This window comes from Siphateles boraxobius, unplaced genomic scaffold (genome assembly GCF_051911475.1).
Source record: "Siphateles boraxobius isolate OS27281-9 unplaced genomic scaffold, OSU_SipBor_1 22, whole genome shotgun sequence".
Taxonomy (NCBI): Eukaryota; Metazoa; Chordata; class Actinopteri; order Cypriniformes; family Leuciscidae; genus Siphateles; species Siphateles boraxobius.
The window spans coordinates 5,657,409-5,674,884 of NW_027508833.1; the positions used below are offsets into that span (position 1 = coordinate 5,657,409).

The 17,476-nt window shown below is 37.6% G+C and overlaps 1 protein-coding gene across 1 annotated transcript in view; it reads left to right on the plus strand.

Annotated features, from left to right (window-relative positions):
• Positions 1 to 2,856: 2,856 nt before the first annotated feature.
• The window catches only part of kif26ab (kinesin family member 26Ab), a 116,027-nt gene continuing 101,407 nt past the window's right edge, over positions 2,857 to 17,476 (plus strand). The window contains exons 1-2 of the mRNA XM_077238507.1: positions 2,857 to 3,400; positions 5,455 to 5,691. Coding sequence (XP_077094622.1) covers positions 3,266 to 3,400; positions 5,455 to 5,691 — 372 coding nt within the window. The 5' untranslated portion in view covers positions 2,857 to 3,265. The remainder of the gene's footprint in view (positions 3,401 to 5,454; positions 5,692 to 17,476) is intronic.

Below are 17,476 nucleotides of genomic sequence, written 5' to 3' on the forward strand. Positions count from 1 at the left end.
AAACCTTTAAGATTATTCTATGCCTCATTTGGAGAAAATAAATAAATAAAAGGCTATATCAAATAGCATAGTACGAGTTCCTTATACAGTAACATTCACAATCTTTTTTTTAATAATAATAATTATAACAATTCAAACGATTAAATATTATTTGATCGTTCGGGATGTCTTAGGCCTACAACGATTTCAAATGAGTCCTCAAAGAAAAGAAACAAGAAACAAAACATGCAACTAAGGGGTCAATTTTTCCCTCAAGACTCAGTCCTCAAATATTTGTCGTCTTTTGGTGCCCCTAGCGTCACAGCTAAACATCACGTTGATTTTTGAACCAATAGACCTTATTCAATGTAGCGCCATATTATTATTATTTTTTTGTCAGGAATGAAAACAAGGCTGTGAGCCTGAGGAATGGAATACTGTTTGTTCATTAGATTGTACTGTTTAACAACAATCCGACTGTTCAACTGAAGAAACGTCTTTCCGGAAAAATAAACCAGTCAAAACTCCATAAAACAGTATAAAAAGTTGTGAGTTGTGCAAATTACGTGATTTAGGACTTTCATACAGTACGCGTCATTGTAAAGACATATATTCCTCACAGCCTCGTTTTCATCTGGGTTAAATATGGCGTCTAAATTGATTAAGGTCTATGTTTTTTTATACTGCGATAAGTTAATTTATTATTAATACAATTACTTTACACACACACACACACACACACACACACACACACACACACACACACACACACACAATATGACAGATAGTGATCCTAACAGAAACCGCTCATGCGGCCTATACTGTAGCTATGCTAGATTAAAATATGCAATCTGACCAATTTGTAGTTTTCAAGATATACGTGTAGGGTGAATTCAGGTAACATTGGACACATTTTGCCTTTTATGTGACTAGGAAAAATGTCCCATTTTTTTAAATTAACCCTAATTTTCGAGATCCACCTTGGGCTAACCTTTTGTCTGAAGCTTATGTCACATCCCAAAACCACCCCAGCCCATAATTCACTCCAAAAACTCGCTCCAATCGAATGCATCAGTGGAACCATAGCTGTCCTTTGTTATTGATAAATTATTCATGAGCGTTCAATCCAATCAGTTATTCTGTTTATCCGAGGCCTTTCGGGCGCGCGTCGTTTTCTTTCTTCTTGATCTCAGAGGCGCGTCCTAAATAGCGGCAATATTCGCTAAACGCTCCGTCTTGCACCCCACTGGGGGAGCTCAGTATGAGTCAGGGTGGAAGATATTTCAACAGTGTTAATGAGGAGCCCGGAGCGATCCGCGTACATGCGCGAGGGCAGCAGATGTCGAGCAGCTCCCGCGAGACTCGATCCGCGGAATTTCATCATCGTGTCGGGATGACCCTGCGCTATCCCGGAGAGGAGAGTGGGAGAAAGGCTTGTGTACGTGGTAAATCACCTTTACAATGGATTGTAATCATGAGGTCCTAAAGGACTAATGCATGAGCGACCCCCTTCCCCATCCAAAACTAATCTGAAGCACTCCTTGCGCGAACTGGCTATCAATGCAACTTACGACTTAGTATATTGGACCGAGTTGATGAGCCAATATCAATTCTAATTCACAATCAGACTTGTCAACAGTCAACTGCCTAATTCCCTGTAATCGGACCGACAAAACCTCGCTCCTTCAAAAGACAGTTTACAGGAACGAGTATATTATTGCAATAAAGCCTGTCTGCTTATCTACTGCATGCTCCTCTGTATGCTCGAGATAAGAGTTTTTATTAAGAGGGCAGCACTAATGTCCTGTGTTCGGCTTTCAAAGCCCAGCAAACAACCACCTTTATCTCGCGTATTAAGTCTCGCATTTAAACTGCTCAATAACAGCCCGGGTTTGCATTCGGCTGCTCAGGAATCACGCACCAGGGAGCCTTCTGGTGGATCCGCTTTGGTGTTGAAAGATCTGGCGTTCAAAAATAATGGCAAGTTTTAAAATTAGTCTTTCAAGCTAAAAAAACAAACAACCATTATAAATAAATAAATAAATAAATAAATAGGCTAACATAGATACGTAATTGGCCTATATATAAAGTACGCATACAGTACGTACTTACAATATATAACACAACATACATACATGCATGTTTAAAATAACAAAAAACAACATACATATACATACATATGTTTAAAAACAAAAACAACAACATACATACAAACTACACACACACATACATACATACATAGGCCTACATAAAAACATGTTTAAAAACATCATCATCAACAACAACAACAACAACAACAACAACATAGCCTACATGCATACATTTTTAAAAACAACAAAAAATAACATACATACATGTTTAAAAAAAACATATACATACATACATTGGCCTATACTGTACATGCATACACAGACATGCATGTTACTGTTTCGAAAGTTACTTTCTTTCTCCTTTTACATTCATTGATATTTTTTTAATTGTATAAAATGTCTCTCTCTCTCTCTATATATATATATATATATATATGTCTAAAATTTAAGAAGATTATGTTGTTTCAAGCACACGTATATGTTCCTTTAAAAACACCCTTTGAACTATATCATATAAGCATCATTATTAATCTATAAGCACTGGAATATAACTACATCTTTGAAATAAGCAATGTCGCATAGTAAGTCAAACATTAAGTTTACATTATTTAAGCAACCGTGTCTACAATTAAGGATATTCGTCACTCAACAGCGTACGCAAGGAATTGAAGCGCGCACTGGTTGAGTATCAAGCGCGAGAGCGACACTCGCCATTAAGAGTGTGAGTGTGTGTGTGTGTGTGTGAGAGAGAGAGAGAGAGAGAGAGAGAGAGAGAGAGAGAGAGAGAGAGAGAGAGAGAGGTGGAGTTGTTCAAGGTAGTCTTCAACAGGCTCGGGCGAGTTCACTCTTAGACCTGCAGTGTAGCCAAGACAAGGCGTGGACTGCCTATCCAACTAGGATGTATGACAGAAGCGCATGGATCATGTATGGAGTGTATGGGATTCTTGAGAGCTTTGACGAGTGTCAACATATGGATGTATGATTTTATACGCGGCAAGTGATTTGGAACAGAAACCGGACGATCTAAATGAGTCAACAGTTGGATGTACCTGAGAGGGACCCTCTGGATAAGACCATGACACCGCTTTGGAATCAGAGAGAACCATCTGTAAAATGACTCGGAACTCCAGAGCGCGCGCTATGACTTCTCCACATTTGCTGTAAGCAGGGCGAGGAAACATATTTACAGCTGCACAATGGATTTACAAAACTCTAACGGGTCATCTGCAGCGGACAAGCAGAAGCCCAGTCTGATTGACCTGGGGACGTTTTTCGTGGACGCTGACATCATTTTTGGATTTACTAGTCATCTGTTAAAGCGAAAAGCCAAGGTAAGCATATCGCATATTTTGCGAGTATAAAAGACTCAACAAGTTAACTAATTTAGAGCTCATTAGAATCTATTAAAAGCTATCAAATTTTGATGTTCACAAATATAAATAGGAAGTTTTCATTATGATTTGTGGTGATGTATACACTTCAGCACCACGAACAGCTCTCAGCGTCCACATCAATTGCGCTTTTAGCAACTTCCTTTAAAGCATCCGAAATACATTAAAGTGCTATCGCAACTTAAACCCTTCATTTTGCATATTATTTTTTCATCATATTGTGAACTATGTGCTTGTTTAAAAGTTTTTCAGCGGTTAAGATTTCAGCAATTCAACTCTGCTATAGGCCTATATACTATAGCCTAAAACTAGGCTTCCTACAACCTGAAAACAAAAAAAAGACTTAGAGTAAAAAACAACATCAGTCTGTGGTGTTAACCACTATAAAGGTGCACAAACTGACATTAATGCTCAAATAAAGGTTTTGAAGCAGTCTGTCAGAGAGTTTAATTTATATTGTCTAAAATGTTATAGAGTCTAGACGGTCACAAAAAAGCCGAGTCAGTATAGGTTTAGCTGTTTTGTTCGCCCACGTTAAACGGTCCGTTATTGATAGTTTATTGGACTGCTGGCGCTCTCACCGACAAAGGACTGAATGAGGGTTATTTGAATTGTTTAATTGACAGTATTTGGGATGCAATTTAAAATCACGTGATCCCACCATACATCATCAACATTCAATATTTAGCAACGAGTAATTAAATATTCAAACATTCCCACAATTTCTTGCAAATCTTGAGGTTTGGAAGATGCAGTTTAAAAAAATACCAGAGGGTGGCGCAAGAGTAATATGCAAACGACATCAGCACACCCGTAATCTCACAGTCGACACAAGTGATCTGCAACATAAAAGATGACGTAATTTATGTTAGCAGCAATCATTTATTTATTTTTTAATTTCAGACATACAAATGGTAAAATAGTAAAATTAGTTTATAGGCTGTTCCTTACAATAATACAAATGTTTTTTATTATTATGAATGGTTGTACATAAGACCAAATGAGCACATTCCTTATCACATAACACACAATTAATTAAATGGTGAATTCCCTACAACTTTATTTTCACTTTTTGTTTGTGCACAAGCAGCCTATAAACAATCTGAAACAGCATATTCTCAGTGATATTCTCAGTGTTTGAATAGCTACTGAATAGCAGCTCCACCCCTCTAACCAAGTGACCGAGCCGCGCAGCGCGCACACGCATTGACAGCAGTCAAACTTCACTCCCGCGTACGCGCGTCGTCATGGAACTACAGCAAAGCAAACTTTAGTGGGAATCTTGTTATGCCTTTTCCTTTGCGCTCCCACTGACTATTCATGAACTGTGTTCCTAATTAATTGGTGTAGACAAATAGAGGCGCAATAAAGTGCACTAGATATCCGCAGTGCTTTGATCTTTTATACCGAGATGATGGATTTAACTCAAGGGAATGCGCGAGGAGAGTTCCAGATCAGCCGGTCAACTGTAAGTCCTCTTATAAACAACAACTGATGCTGAGAAGTTAAAGTAACCGAAAGAAATGCCAACGTTTGATGTTTGTTTATTGTGGTTGAATAACTTGCAACATGTTAGAAAGTTTAATCACATTTTGTGTATATAACACGAGTTAAGAACTATATGTAGAGAAGCTACGTGTAACTTACATGCACTGCCTTAAATTTTTAAGTGCAATCAACTTGGATATTTAAGTAATTTCAACTTAAATTACATTAAACTGACTTAAAAAATTAGCTGCCTGAATCTTGTATAACTTATAAAAAAAGTTTATTTTGCTTAACTTATTTTGATGAAAGCAAAAAAACACATGTTGTCATAGCTTATTAATCATATCAATTTCATAGTGTGGAATGGGTAGGCCTATTAATATAATAAACAGTTGTAATATGCAATTAACTGTAATGCTAAAGCTCTAAATGTTAGCACATTTTGACAGGTGTTTGAAAAATATACGTGGTCTTTCTGCATTGTGATTTTGTTGTCTTTCTAAAAGGTGGACGGCTGTTCGAGCGGAGAGTCTTCACTCTCACTCGAGCTGAGCCCGAGGAGGAGGCTGTCAGCGGAGGAGGAATTGTGTGCCGGCAGACCAGCACCTGAAGGCGCAGGAGCCGTGAGCGTCTCGGAATCAGACAGCGACGAGACTAGGCCAGATCTGTGCAAGCAGTGTCAGATGACTGTAGCTGAACTGAGGAGACAAGCCCTCGCTCTGTCCGACCCCGCTTCCTTAAAGGTCAGTGAGTGAATGCCACTGCAAAGTACATCCAAGACAGTGGAAGTCTTGCTGCTTTGTTATGCGCTGCATTTTTTTTTTTTTACTAATAAAGTTATCCTTCGAGGATCTGTTTTGACTCATGCAGAAATGGATGACTAAGAAGCTTTTGTTAGTCTCAAGAAGCACTTGACTTTCACCTGAGCTTCAAAGCTATGGAAGTTGTTCTCTTTGTTACATTCTGTCACTCTGCTCTTTTCACAGCATTGTGAAAGACTCACATAAATCAGATGCAATGCAGTGAATGCCTCTTAAAGGCCATTTTTGTGTAAAATCTGAAAAGTTGACACAAATAAGCCCTGTCTTTCTAGTTTTATGACGCTCTTATCAGAAAACCGATATCCTATTCAGGCTCCTATTCACAAAGTTCACGCAGTCATCAGAAGGTTAATCTTTTTACTATACCTTCACAGAGAGCAAATATTTCAACAACCTCCTTTTCAAACTATAGGCTTTGTTGTACTTTAGAATGCTTTCAAGTCATTATTATAATTTGTTTCAAATGCATACAGGCTTGGATAAAAGCGTGATCATGGCTTCACCGCACAACTTCCTTAAAATACTGTTTAAAATGTCTCATTGCTGGATGTTTGGTTTATAGTCAAACTGGTGATAAAGCCTCATCAAGCCTTGATTGGGATGGTTGGAGTGAGATGTGATAAGCTCAGCTGTGTGGTGTGTGCTTGCCAATGCAGTAAGTGGATGGGCATGATATACAGAGAGCAATCTGGATGCTAAAATTTACTATTAAGGTTTCACTAAATTGACTGAAACAAATTATTATCATTTGTGAGGTTACATTTCTAGTGTAGATTTTTAGTGCTGCTTAATCAACATCACATGAGCAAGAGGGCTTTTGTGATGAATGATTAAACTCAACTCATGAAAAGAGTCAGGCCCTGTCCCAAATGGCACACTCCGGACTTGTGGACTTCCTCAGAGTCCACACTTCGGTGACGTCATGTAGTGCAGACCTATAGGGCCCTTAGCGAGAGTCCGCGAGGGCGCATTGAGAGGTATTTTTGGGACAGACTCGATCGTCACGCCGGAAACAGGAAGAAGGTCTCAGCTCAGACGTCGAAGGTCATCTCATCAGTCCCTTTATTAGAAAAATATCATAAATATCATTAAAAAAAATTACAGTCTTTAGCATCGAGAACAGGATTTATTTTATTTTCCCAAATCTTATGTCCATGTGAACTACACAGCCTGCTTTTACAGTTCTATAATTGTATATGCCACCTGGGTATTAGAATAGATGTCATGGTTATGTAAATGATCAATACAGTTGTACATAATAATACATAATGTTAAATTTTAACACAAAATTAAAATGTAAATGAGTTTAAGAAAAATGTACAGGTTTCAATATTCATACTACGTTTCATATGACTCAGTAAAGCCATGACATTCGGTTCTATTTACGTAATGAATCATAATGCAATAGTATTATTTAACATGCTATTATTATGTTTGAGATATCAACCACTGGTCGATAATGTTTGTATAAACTGTAAGTAACAACTGGTAAAATGTACGCCTATATCATAAAGCCATGTTAACAGTCCGTGAGCGAAATCTCCTCCCATCCGCTTTCTGATTGGCATTCCGCAAGGATTCCTGGGTATTTAAAGTGTTTGGAGCCTGCATCTATGTGGGCTTCGCGGAAGACCGCTTCAAGGGTACAAAGGGGGCGCTGCTGAGCACACTTCAGAGCGTTAAAATGCTAAATGGGACGGCCTACGGACTCGTAGACTTGGCGAGCACGCACAATAGTCCACGAGACCGAAAGTCCGCATGAAGTGTGCCATTTGGGACAGGGCCTCACTTGTTTCGTTCCTAAATAAATTTAGTGCCTTTGAATGAATTATTTGAGTCAGTGATTCAATGACTCACTTATTAAGAGAGTTACTTGTTTCATTCCTAAATGTTTTTTTATTAATGAAAGGATTGAACTAATTAGTTGAATGAATCAATCAATTATGAAACAAGTTTAGTTCCTGAACGAATCCGTGTTTTGGGTGGATGATTTAAAGTCAAATTCATAAAGAGAGTCATTTGTTTCTAATATGAATAAATCAGTGTTTTTGAACAAATCGTTTGAGTGAATGATTCAAAGACTATCTCACAAATACAGTCACCTGTTTCATTTTTTAATGAACCATTTTTGAACAAATTTCAAAATAATTTGAGTGAATGATTCAAATGACTCACTGAATAATTTTTTATTTATATTTTTTATAAATGGGTTATGACTACCTCATAAAGAGAGTTACTTGTTTCATTCCTGAATGAATTAGTGTTATTGAACAAATAATTTGAGTGAATTATTCAATGACTCACTCATAAACACAATTACTAGTGTTATTTCTGATTGAATCAGGAACAATTGATCTATTTGGCTGACTGAATGGTTCATTGACTCATAAAACAAGATGTTTGTTTAATTTGTGAATTAATCTGAATTTTTAAACAAATTGTTTGACTGAATGATTTATTACCCACGCATGAAGAGATTTGCTTGAGTAAATTATTTAATGATTCACTCATAAAAAAAAAAAAAATCTTTTGAGTTTTGATGACTCACTGAACAAATAAGTGTTTTATTAACAAATTGTTTGAGTGATTTAATGAGTGACCACCTCATTAAGAGAGTACATTTTTTTCATTATGGAATGGATCAGTGTCTTTGAATTAATTGGTTGAGTGAATGACTCACAAATGATTCACAAATGATTCAAAAATGATTCACTCATAAAGATGACCTAACCTAAGATGACCTGTTTTGCTTCTGAATGCATCTGCATTTTGAACGATTTTGAATGAAAGACTTCATGACTTACTAAAGAGAGTCACTTTCAGAAAGATTAACTTTAAATTCCCCACCGTTAATGCACTCTTTGAATGCTGCTCGACCAATCAGGTTTGAGGCCTGGAAATAACTGTTCTTTATTTTATAAAACCAATGCTTTTTTTATTGGAGAGTAATGGAATATAATCAATCAAATGGAGGACAGAATTCCATACCAGTATGTATAACAAAAGCTGAAAGAAAAAAATCCCTGGTACTTTGAAGTAATCCACAGTATCCACCAGTGGCGTGCAGAGACCTCCTCAGGGGTAGGGGCTGAAGGACCAAAAGGGCAAAAAAAAAAAAAAGAGAAGAAGTTCCTTTTTTTTTATCCTTTATTTCCTTGGCATTGTATGAAAAGATGTTGATACAATTAGAATGCATAATAACACATCAAACGAAAATAGGGAAATTATTATAATATTACTAAATATTTAGAACACAACTTTTTTGAATTTTGAAGCGTATGAACAACCCCACGGTTGCATGACTTCAACGTCACCATCTAACTAACTAAGCTTCCGTCAACTCATTCAGGGTACGTTTACATGACAACGATGTACTAAAAACAGAAGTTTTCGCAAACAGACAACAACATAAAAAATAAAAATCCCCTTTCACAAGGATTTGCGAAAATGACTAAAAACGCTGTATATGCGTAGCAGGACAGTAGTTGGCGATGTCACCTTGTGAAGAAACACTACACGCGTATAAACTGACTGAACACGTAATACGTGTGCGCATAACGTCACAGTTTTCAAAATCTTGCACTTTTAAACCCGTTTTCAAAAGTTACGCTAAACGTAAAATGTAAATGTCATGTACGCTAAATGAACGGCCAAAACGTTTTAGTTGAAAACGGTGTCATGTAAACGGCCCCTCAGTCTTTGTTTAAAAACATTTTCCCTGAAAGTTAATGTTAGAAATGTTTTCAAGAGCGCGATTATAAACACAACGAGGCTGTGAAATCAATTAGTGAGTAGATGAGTTTACCTGTTCGGCTAATGACATTTAAAGGATTAGTTAACTTTTTAAAAAACTTTTGCTGATAATTTACTCACCCCCATGTCATCCAAGATGTCCATGTCTTTCTTTCTTCAGTCGAAAAGAAATTAAGGTTTTTGATGAAAACATTCTAGGTTTTTTTTTTCCATATAATGGACTTCATGGGGTACCAAACGGTCCAAGGTGCAAATGACAGTTTCAGTGCAGCTTCAAATGGCTTTAAATGACACCAGACGATGCATAAGGGTCTTATCTTGCGAAACGATCGGTTTTATAAGCACAAATGCTCGCCTTGCTCTGTTCTGTGATGCACGTTCGTGACTCTCCTGTTCGAACTCGTTCATCAAAATGAACAGATCTTTTTTTGAGTCATTTCCTTCATTTTGTTTGTTGAATGAACGAAATGACTTGAAAAAAAATTTGTTCATTTTGATGAACGAGTTCAAACAGGAGAGTCACGAACGTGCATCACAGAACAGAGCAAGGCGAGCATTTGTGCTTATAAAACTTAAACTTTTTTATTTATTTTTGAAATGAACGATCGTTTCGCAAGATAAGACCCTTATGCATCGTCTGGTGTCGTTTAAAGCCCTTTGAAGCTGCACTGAAACTGTCATTTGGACCTTGGACCGTTTGGTACCCCATGAAGTCAATTATATGGAGAAAAATCCTAGAATGTTTTCATCAAAAACCTTAATTTCTTTTCGACTGAAGAAAGAAAGATATGGACATCTTGGATGACATGGGGGTGAGTAAATTATCAGCAAAAGTTTTTAAAAAAAGTGAACTAATCCTTTAATGTCCACGACAACCTCTGTAGCCTTTTTTAGCAACTTGTTAGAAACCGCCTTTTACAAGACAAGTGATATCTTTAAAAAAAAATCACAAGAGAATATTACTGATGTATTTTATAAGAAAAGTGAAAATATCTTGAGCTTGTGCTTGGCACAGACCTAATTTCAAACATTTAATTAAAAACCCATTCAAAAAACCCATTCACTTCAAGACAGTAGAACCAAAAGTGCTAAAATGCTAATTCTTCTGTTTCTGGGTTTTGGCCAACAAAATTTTGCATTCCTGCACCACTCTATTGATTTTAGTGAATTTCCTCAACAACATTTTCTTCAAATTGTTGCATCATCATGTACTTCACCAAACAAAACAGTGAGAATCAAGAAGGTAATTATGAGGAATTCATGTTTAGTTATGTTGATGTTGTAAATGTTATGTATGTATTATATGCATGGTGTTAGCTATCATGAAATCAGTACCACTTTACAATAAGGTTTCATTAGTTAAATTTGTTAACGTGAACTAATGATGAACTGCACTTCTACAGCATTTATTAATCTTAGTTAATATTAATTTCGGCATTTACTAAAACATTAAAATTAAAAGTTGTTTGTGTTAACATTAGTTAATGCACTGACTGTGACATAACATGAACACACAATTAACAGGTGTATTACTATTAACTAAGATTAACAAATAAAGTAACAAATGTGTTGCTCATGGTTAGTTCATGTCAGTTAATACATGAATAATAAACAAATTAACCTTATTGTAAAGTGTTACTATGAAATCAAAGATATAAATTCCTTACAATTTAGAGTGACATGGACTTAAGATTTAATTTCACTAGATGTATTTCCCCAAGCTAATAAAACTTGCCTTGGATAAAAACGAATGACTGTCAGACACAGAATGTGGCTGAAATCAAATTATACTTTTATTTTAGTTAAGCATAACTCGCATGCTGCCACAACTTTTACAGTAGCAAAGTAGGATAATGTAACTTTTCCATATTAGCTTAACGTTACCTGCTGTAACGTAACTCCGCCTACACTTCATCTCCGCCAAATGCTTCCGCAAAAAAAATTATATAATATATTTTTTTGTATTATTATTGTAAGTGGCAATAGTGTATAAGTGTATTGTTATTTATTATGCTATTTATTATAATGATAATTATTATTATTTACAATTATCAGAGAGGGGCACAATACATTTTGAGACCAAAGGACGAAAGCCCCCCCGGCCCCCCTCCTGTGCACGCCACTGATATCCACCCTTGCGTTACACTTTTCTGAATGCTGGTAAACTGAAGCCATTCGTCATTGTTTGTTTACAGTGTTTACAGTCTATCTGCTCATTCCTAAAGCCAAAAAAATCTTTTTTTTTCTCTCAACCTTCCGTTTCTAGAGTTTTCGACAGCTTTCCTTACTTTCACACACTGTTTTCATGCAGAATATGTGAGTGCCAGTTTCTGAGAGTCTGTCAATAGGGGAGGGGCTATTGGAAGTGGCCCATTGTTTTGGGAAACAATGCTTATCTCCCCCCTTGTCCATCGACATTGGGGGGAGAAAACAGTTGAGCGGGCTTGCTGTGGAGTCTGTGGAGGAAGTGGAGACCCAGTTGACCTTCATCATGCATTCAAAGTGTTCCTGTATACTCCTCACCAAATTCCCACCACAGTTAAATATAGGCTGTCGACTTTTTATTGTTGTCTGACTTGCTGCTTGGGTTAGCCTCAGGTTTTCCCCCTCCTTTCGCTTTCTTTTGTGGTTGTGTTTCAAGAGAGATCTCATGCTTAGGTAGGATTACAAGCCCTCCGGTTTGCTTTGAACCCCCCCTCAAGATCTCTTCTCTCCAGGTTACCTCAGGGGATAAAGATAGGGCTTTTGTGTGGGTGTGCATCAGTGTTGGTGGATGCGTATGACCTCGTCTCACCCTAAGATGTGTTATTTGGTTAGTACTCACTCATTCTCATCACCAGTGGTTGTCTGAAACCATCTCAAGTTTGGCTGGCCGTTTCACTCCTGCTGTTTGCCCTGTGTTGTTGTCTCCAGGTGTGGGGGATAAAGCGATGGGGTCAAGCCGGAGAGGTGAGGTCTCTATCGGCCCCTCTGCTGATGGCTTAATGAGACTGTGGAAGTATTGGTCATGGGAGTCCTGCTTTCTCTGCAGTTGGGAAAAGAAAGGATGCTTTGTCCAGCTGGAGATGTGTGGTGGTTACCTGACCTGAACTTAGAGACTCAAGTGATATGGTTCTAGCTGAGAAGCTACAGAGGGTTACTGTTTATCAGCTCCTGCCAAAGTGTGGGTGGCCTGTGGGCTTAAATCCTGGGTTTAAATTGGTTGAGTTTTCATTATTCTTGATTTTCAATTGCGATTCACACCTGCTCCCCCCTCATATGTTCATTATGAAAATTGCTCTCAGTTTGCTGGGAAAGTCTGGGAACTGCAGCATTCAATAAGTTTCAGATATCTGGCTGCCCTAATGACCCAGCTGCACTTCACTGGTTCATACTAGAGCTCATTTATTCCCAGCCAGCTTGTGTTGGCAAGGAGTACTGGCCTCTTAGTCAGTTATTTTTGTGTAATTATTGACATTTATGTTTTTTTGTTGCAGTTTTAAATTCCTGTGGCAACATTCAAGTAGGTTTGCAAATCCTGACTTTTGAATATTGGCAAAAAAATTAGGCTGCTAAAAGCTGCAAACTTTACTGACTGACATCTAAAGTGACGTTAGATTAGATACAAATATTATTAAATATTATTATATATTAAATCAATTACAAAACAAACAAATAAACAAAAAAAATTAATATAAAAAATGATTAGTAATTAAATAATACATTTTACTGTAATAAAATTATATGATAAAATAATTTTATCATGCATTATATGACGTTTATTGGTTAATTGCTATCTATCTATCTATCTATCTATCTATCTATCTATCTATCTATCTATCTATCTATCTATCTATCTATCTATCTATCTATCTGTCTGTCTGTCCGTCCGTCCGTCCGTCCGTCCGTCCGTCCGTCCGTACGTCCCTACGTCCCTACGTCCGTACGTCCGTACGTCCGTCCGTCCGTCCATCCATCCATCTATCTATCTATCTATCTATCTATCTATTTATCTATCTATCTATCTATCTATCTATCTATCTATCTATCTATCTATCTATCTATCTATCTATCTATCTATCTATCTATCTATCTATCTATCTATCTATCTATCTATCTGTCTGTCTGTCATATATCTATCTATATATCTATCTATCTAATAGATGCACAACAGTAGTGGTCTGCTCTGCAAATGATGTAAATTAATGGCACTAAATTCTCAGATTTTGGCAAAAGTAATGATAATTTTATCCTCAGAGGGGCTCAATGTAGCAACACGGTACCTTGTAAATATGACTTTATTTCTAATGGGTGTTCTATGAAAGGCTGAGGCTAATTCGCAAACTTTAGGTAAAAATGCGTACATTAATAATTGAAATCAATTTTGACACAAATGTAATGCCAGGGATAATGCTGACATAATGTTTTGTTTTGTGCATTTTTAATTCCGACAAACCAAAAATGATCTTGTATATGAATGTATTGGCAAGTGCACCCAAGCCAACTATTCAGAAGTGAAATCCTCATTGAAAAATCTTGAAAGATTGTAATCTCTTAAAATTTGCTCCTGAAAAAGTTCCCTCCAGGAAATGCATGGTCAGCAGCACTGAAGCCCGGCGTGTGACAGGCCGTTTCTTTACAGTCTTCTGCCAAGCACACGCTCACAGGTGGCAATTAGTCTTCCTTCACGCCCCACAGCTTTTAATGCCTTCACTCTTTTTCACGAGGTTTGCTTTCAGTCCTCGCCATCCTTTGTTTTATTATTTATTACCAGTGATTCTTTCGCCTGATATCAGTGAGGAATGGTCTCTTCTCTTCAAACAATAAAGAAGCTCTCCCCTCAGTAGTTCATTCACTTCAATGTCAGGGCACTTAACACCTGAACAATGCCTGAGGATGGAATGCCTGGAAGCTTAGCATAGGACAATGGACAAAGACTTCATTGCCTACAATGATTGGCACTTAACTAGTCACAAAGCTCCAGCACATTACCCAATTTGAAAAAATGGCCAGCGTTAACCCTAAATCATATATCCGGCTACGATAACCTTTAACCGTTGAGAATGAATCTGAGACGTCTAACGTCAAACTCTTTCACTCCACTGGCCGTTGTCCACATCGATTACAGGATCATTCAACAAAATTTAAGGGCATTCACACCTGGGTTAGAACAAACTAGCGGTATGGAATGTGGCGTTCCCAATCCCATTATTGTGATGATGGACTACAAGGTATCACGTTTAATAAGATGAATATGCGCTTGGGGGCGGCCGTTATTTCATCTCCATTGTCCAAAGAAAGGCACTGAAATGGCTGTCATCAATTATAATGACCACTACAGTTCTAAGGGTCTATAAGCTCTCTGTTGTGACATGTAAGAAGTTTAAAGTCCGTTCACAGGGCAGGTCGAAAACACCTGCATCCCTCTGTCCTTCAAATGCTGTGTGAAACCTTAGATGATGGTTGTAATGAGAATACTTAGCTCTCATTTGCTGTCAGTCATCTCCTTGAACTCTCTTGTGACCAGATCTCCAAAACCCTCCTGGGAGGATCATCTAAAGCAAAGCTAGATGGGTTTGCAGTTTGCCGTTTTCATTATGAACACTTAACCCCTGCAGCTGTGTGTCTATATGTGCGTATGAGCGACACTGGAGCTTTAACTGCCGCATGAAAGGTCAGTGTGGTTGGCTGCTTTGGGATAAGAATCATAACAAAGTATGAAAATGGGTGGATTAGAATGCCTGATTAGACTACATTGTTTTGTACAATAAAAATGGAGATCTTTTAAAGGGCATTGGCTAATTGTCTCATTCAATTTGTTGTTGCGTAAGCCACTTAGAAGTTATATTGTATGCCAAGGCTCATAAGAAGTATTATGAAAAATCTCTGAGGTATGGACAGGTTTGAAAAGACGTGACATTTTAAAACAATTCCAGTTTAAAAAGCACTCTACTTATACACTCTTCAAAATAATGGTTCCAAAAGAGGGTTTTCACAGCAATGACCTTAAAGAACCATTTTGTGTTCCTCAAAGAACCTTTCAGTGAACTTTTTTTTTCTTAGTGTGAATAACATTTTAATAATCTGAAGAACCTTTTTCCACTTACTCTTAAAAATGAAGGTTCTTTATAGGCTTTGATAGTTCCATTAAGAAACTTTAATATTCATGGAACTTTTCCATTGCACAAAAGGTTCTTTATAGTGTTCTTTGTGGAATCCAAAATGGTTCTTCTATGGCATCACTTGGAAACTCCCTTTTGGAACCTTATTTTAAGAGTGTGTATATAACCTTTTTTTCAGGTTCTATGGATGTAAAAGGTTCTTCATGGAACCATAGGCCCTGTTTACACCTGGTATTAAGATGCATTTTGGTTGATTGGATCACATGTAGACGAGGGAGACATATACCGTTTACACCTGGTGTTTTAATTCATCTCTTTTGCCCACTTTCAACCACTTCTGTCCTGATTTCTTCTTTCTTTGAGGGGAGGGTCTATAGGTGGGTAAATGTGTGGGCTTCTTTCAATCTTTTGGTCTAATGGATGAAATAACCTCATGCAATTTACATATAATCACGACCAGAGACAGAAATACACAAAGAGCATCAGCTTTCATTTCTGCTCTGACAGCCACAGGATCACGCTGAACGCTGTGAGTGTGTGTTAGAAATCAGGAATGGTGAGAGAACATTGTGCTTGGTAACTTTTTTGTCTTCAATCCAAACTTGGTAACAAAGTTTACATCCCGTCTTGCTAGCGCACTTCCCATAATGAAACGCGTTAGGTCAATAGGCGGAAGGTAGGCGTCTTTTGTGGCTGTTCGAACAGATTCGATCACATGAGCGTTTACACTACGAAAGCAAACGTGTCGAATGGTTTTTCGACTACCTCTGGAAGTGGTTGAGAGTGGACAAGCTCAAAACGTTTTAGACCCCACTTACACCTGTATTTAGTGTCGTCTACTTGTGATCCGATCTACCAAAATTCATCTTAATACCTGGTGTAAACAGGCTCATAGATGCCAAGAACGTTTGACTGTACAGAGTTCTTCCTGCATAGAGAATTACGTCTCCGTCAAATTTCGTGCCGCCTCCGGCTCTAGACAAAACTCGGACAGGCAGTCACTGTCACATGTTCAGATACCCTTTTTCCACCGTGACGGTTCTGTTGCAGCTTCCCGGGCCCTGCCTGTGTCTATTCTCAAATCGTATATTTTGCCGATAGTACTGTGCGGATCATGTATAATCTGCGGGTCGGGCGGGCAAGACGGGCCAAATAATAAAAAATAACATTCCAATTAATCGAGGGTGGATGACAGATGAATCATTATAATATGTTGAGTTTAATTAAGACACGGTATCACGGTAAAACGCAATGAACGTGCGTCACTCTTTTACTTTCGTTTTCAACGACTCTTCAGGGAAAACCAATCAAGGAAAACATATGCCAGGGCTCGACATTAATGCTTGTCCGGGACACATGTTTTTTTTTTTTGAAGGGACAAGTGAAATAGAATTTTACTTGCCCAACTGGACAAATACCCTGATTAAAACGTCAATATCAAAAAAATATGATTAACGACACATTCTGTTTCAGCAGCGAAAATAGTTCAAAACAAAGATCACAGCAGAACCATAATGCATGTTACAGGAACACTCAGCTGTGTTTCATTACTGAACGATTCAGCGTTTTGACCGATTGGTTGAGTCAAAGATTCAATTACCCTTTCATAAACTGCCTCATTCTGAATAAATCAGCCATTTGACCGAATCGTTTGAATGAATGACTCAATAACTTATTAAGACGGTCACCTGCCGCCACCTACTGGTGGTTTAGTTTCAAAGTATCATTCTTTTCAACATTCCTTATTGGTATATTGAACAAATATTTAAAACAATCTCATAATCTCATTTAATACAGTTGTAATTTTTCAATGTAAATGATTTAATTTGATTGTTAACAGCCCTGTAGTGTCT